Source organism: Chironomus tepperi, unplaced genomic scaffold (genome assembly GCF_022539635.2).
Source record: "Chironomus tepperi strain 1889 unplaced genomic scaffold, CSIRO-AGI_Ctep_v1 contig_465, whole genome shotgun sequence".
In the NCBI taxonomy this organism is placed as follows: Eukaryota; Metazoa; Arthropoda; class Insecta; order Diptera; family Chironomidae; genus Chironomus; species Chironomus tepperi.
Genome location: NW_027226587.1, coordinates 562,449 through 566,490, shown reverse-complemented (window position 1 = coordinate 566,490; position 4,042 = coordinate 562,449). Strand labels below are relative to the sequence as shown.

Genomic DNA, 4,042 nt, shown 5'->3' with positions numbered 1-4,042 from the left:
TCTTTATCTGTCATAAAATTGGCACTTCTTTGCTCCAATTCTCTATTCTGGAATGGCGATGCTGTAAACCTCATGTTATATCGTCAAATTTGATGACAGAAAGTCGTCGTGATGCTGTTAGGAAGCCTCAACGTCATTTTATTGAAATTTTGTTCATTTTATTGAGAAGTAGTTTGTTGATGCTCAAGCGTGCCACTCTGGTTTACCATAAAAACAATTTATATTCAATTTGCATACTTAAATTGAAAGTTATTGTGGTTGTCTAGGCAAAGTTTTGTAATTAAAAATTGAAAATTTGCATTGCTAATTTCTTTCACCGTAAATCAATTATCAGCTTAATGTTAAGATAACGCTGCTGTAAGTTCTTGGAAAATCTACTACGTGACTAATTAGAGTAAATTGTTTTCAAAGTATCTGAAATCTTCAAAATTGATTATTTTTTTAATTGAATTGGTTCTTAGAATGGTTGAAAAATATTTCGAGAGCATGCTCATAGCCAGAGTTGGCAGGACTTTGGGAGTTTGGACTCAAAAAGTCCAAAAAGTCCAAAAATCCGGCATCTATGAAGCCTGACTCCATTTTTAATTGGAATTTACTAAGTTTTTGGAGTCGGACTCCACTTTTTTTTGGGAGGCGCCTGAAAATTGAAGTCCTGCCAACTCTGCTTATACCTGGCTCACAGCCACTTAGGAGAAACGTTCACAACAGCTCGAAGCCCTTCAAATACTCAAAATGTAGTAAAAACAAACAATACTTCTTTATATCTATCAATTTTATAATAATTTATTTGGACATTTTTTAAATTAATTTCACTTAAATGAGAAGTCAGTTCATCGTTACAAGCATACCTAAATATATAAAAAAATCTACGACGACACTCTCTAAATATGGAACACCGAGAAACTTAAAATGAATATTTTACAAATAAATAATATCTCTAAGCGACGTTCTTATTATTATTTCTATATTCTGAATTTCTGTATGCTAAATCTTGTGGATCGTCACCAAACCTGACACCATTTGATGAACTAATTTCTGATGCATCTCTATAATAGTTGTTGTATGGTGATGCAAAGCTTGGTTGATGATGTTGTTGTGTTGGATATTTTGAGTACAATGGATTATAACTTGCAGCACCAACGCCAGCGGATGAGTATTGAGGCACATTACCCTCTGAGTAGATGTGATTTCCGAATCCGGATGTTGGACGGCACAGCTTCAAGTATCCGATGATGCCTTAAGATCATAAAAAATTTGATTATTGTCACTTCCTTTTACCAAAAAATGTGTGCATTTACCTGGAATGACTAATGCTCCTAATCCTAAAATCTTCTTTAAACCGGTCAATCCAAGGATGAATGGCAAGAACAAGAGCAACTTCAACTTGAAAAGCTTCAAGATAATCAACATTGGAATGAACATTTTCTTGAGTTTATGCTTGACTGGAAATGAAAAAAATAATTCAGGTAATGAATGAAAAAAAAATTGTGACTCAATAATAACTCACAGAAAAGTGGTGCCTTTTTGTCCTCAATTACATCAAGTTCATCAGATATTTCATCAACAAATCGTGCTTGTGGAGCATATCGGCCACCCTCCGTCAATGCATCGGGTATTGATATTTCAATCACGTTAGACTTAATGAATCTCTCAATTTTACGCAGACCAAATTGAATAAGTTCGTTCCAGTCTGAATTTTCTGAGATTTCTCTTGCCTCATATGTGAATTCGTATGGCTCATATTCGAGTGACCGTACTTGGGTTTCGGGAACACGTAATACTCTCACATGTGGTGTCAATCTAAAAAACATTTTTTTTGGGATAGAAATGAATGATTAATACAATTGCTATATATGCTCTATTATATGGATGTGCTTAAATCAATCAGATGTATGAAATGGAAAAAGGAAATGAAAAATAAGCAATTTCTAGAAAATTATTTCCTTATTTGCTGAAAGCAAAAGGATTTACAATCTGGGATATGATTGAAAAAACTTTAAGGCAGAGTTGTGAGTTGAGACTCAATTGAGCGTAAAATATGATAAAGCATGTGTGGGCGGAAGTGATATCAGTTTTCATGGACTCAAAAATTCTTAAGGTTACCGCCCCTAGCTCTCTAATCCTTATAGAAACGATAAAATTTGTGGATGTTTTCTACATGACACATATATTGTCTTCTTAACTCCTATCACTCAAGCACCAGGCAGTATATGACATTGAAACTTCTTCTTCTTTATCATGATACCGCAAAAGCTTATAGCAACACTGCCACAGCTATAAAGGAAGGGAAGGAAATGCTTTAAGACGGGACCTAAAATTCTAACTGCTGTGCAGGGGTGTGCAACCTTTTATTTTTTGTGGGACACCTTTGTGGTAAGGCTAGACTGAAGCTACACGAGATCTGCAGTTCATGGCATTTTTACTCTAATGTCCCGCATCACACAGGTTGCCCACAACTGCCCCATGTTATCAAACTTGTTAAATCTCCGTGTCAATGTGATGTGAACAATGTGATGGAAATAAGCGTCAAATTTTTCTTATTGCTATACTTACACATAGGCATCACGGTAGAAAATCTCATCAACTGAATTTAGGGCTTGCGATTTAAAGCATTCAGAAAGTTCGCCTTTTAAACAATTTTCATTAGTCTTCCTCAAATATGGATCAATGTTATTTCCCGTTCCAAGACCAATGAAGTCAAGGAGATGTCTTGCACTTTGACGACCTTCAATCTGTGGTTCTGAGTTATTTTGTTGTTCTTGTTGTTGTTGCTGTTGCTGTTGCTGTTGCTCTACATATTTCTCCTCAACTTTATCGTCGAATTGTAAGCTGTTGGCGCTCAGTATGAAGTAGACGAGCAGTATAGCACATTTTATTGCAATATTCATCTAAAATTATGTAAATTGAGAATAATAATCATAAAATACATGCTTTTGATTACACCATAAAAATAGCACTGACTTTGCTGAATTTCTTATTTTTTTATACTACACATATACTTTACGGACGCCCTCATATAAAACTAAAGATCACTATAGACTGTACATTCGTTATTGAATACTGTTTTTAAAATGGAAATAAGTGACTCAGTACGTTCATGCCAATATCTTTCTTTTCTTTTTTTGGGTAACAAACTCTCTTTTTTTTCGCAATGCTTTGTTTGTTGTGGTCTTATGGGAGAAATGAGAGGTAGTGAGAGGAATGAAAATTGTGTCTTGTGTTGTTGAATAACATTTAGCTTTATTTTTATTCAACTACAGCTCGTGCAACAGATCAAAAATGATGCTTTGGTGGATTTAATTTTGTACGACTGACTGACTTGATGGCTTGTGTAGGAAAATGACGAGAAAAATGTTAAAGCTTGAAATCAGGAAGGGGATTGTAGGATATTTGGAAGGTAATGCTTGAGTGATGGGGACTTGCTGAGTTTTAAATGGCTGATTGATGAATATCTGGATATGGAAGGACTTGTGGCATTTGTTGAGAGCTTTATTTATTGGGGATAACTCCAAATCCTATTCCGGAAGAAAGTAGACTTAAAAATGGTGATAAATCTGGCTCTTGGGGACGGAATAATTCTTGTAATGGTCCAGATCAGCGCTCGAAGTTAACCGGACTCGACATTTTCGTACAAAATTCAAATCAGAGCTCAAAGTCTACCGGACTCGACTTTTTTGTACAAAATCCTAATCGACTTTGAGCTCTAGTCCAGATTCTTTGAAATCAGTGTCTTGTTAGCTTAGATTCGGATTTTTCACATTTTTAACGTTATATGCTTCTCGTTTAAAAGCCAAATAGATTAATATATCCAAAAATTGCGGATAGCTAAAGCTTCCCAAGGGGACAACTTGGCATACTGTCTAGATATCAACTAAACTAAGGTCGACAAATGACAAATTTATCCGGAAGTTCCAAATCAATTGTCAATGGTCGTCTGTAGATCTAATTGATAACTAGACATTATATCAAGTTCTCCACTCAATCTTCAATTCCAAAAAAATGCGCCTTAACCATCACATCCCATAACATTTTCTACTTCCAC

General features: G+C 35.1%; 1 protein-coding gene across 1 annotated transcript; it reads right to left on the bottom strand.

Annotated features, from left to right (window-relative positions):
• Positions 1–858: 858 nt before the first annotated feature.
• Positions 859–3,011, bottom strand: Osi2 (DUF1676 domain-containing protein Osi2). Its single transcript, XM_070651672.1, has 5 exons — positions 2,962–3,011; positions 2,554–2,888; positions 1,508–1,800; positions 1,299–1,442; positions 859–1,236 (listed from the first exon to the last, which is right to left on the bottom strand). Exons 2-5 carry the CDS (start codon positions 2,886–2,888, stop codon positions 938–940), a joined length of 1,071 nt encoding a protein of 356 aa, XP_070507773.1. The 5' UTR covers positions 2,962–3,011; the 3' UTR covers positions 859–937.
• Between the last annotated feature and the right edge of the window lie 1,031 nt (positions 3,012–4,042).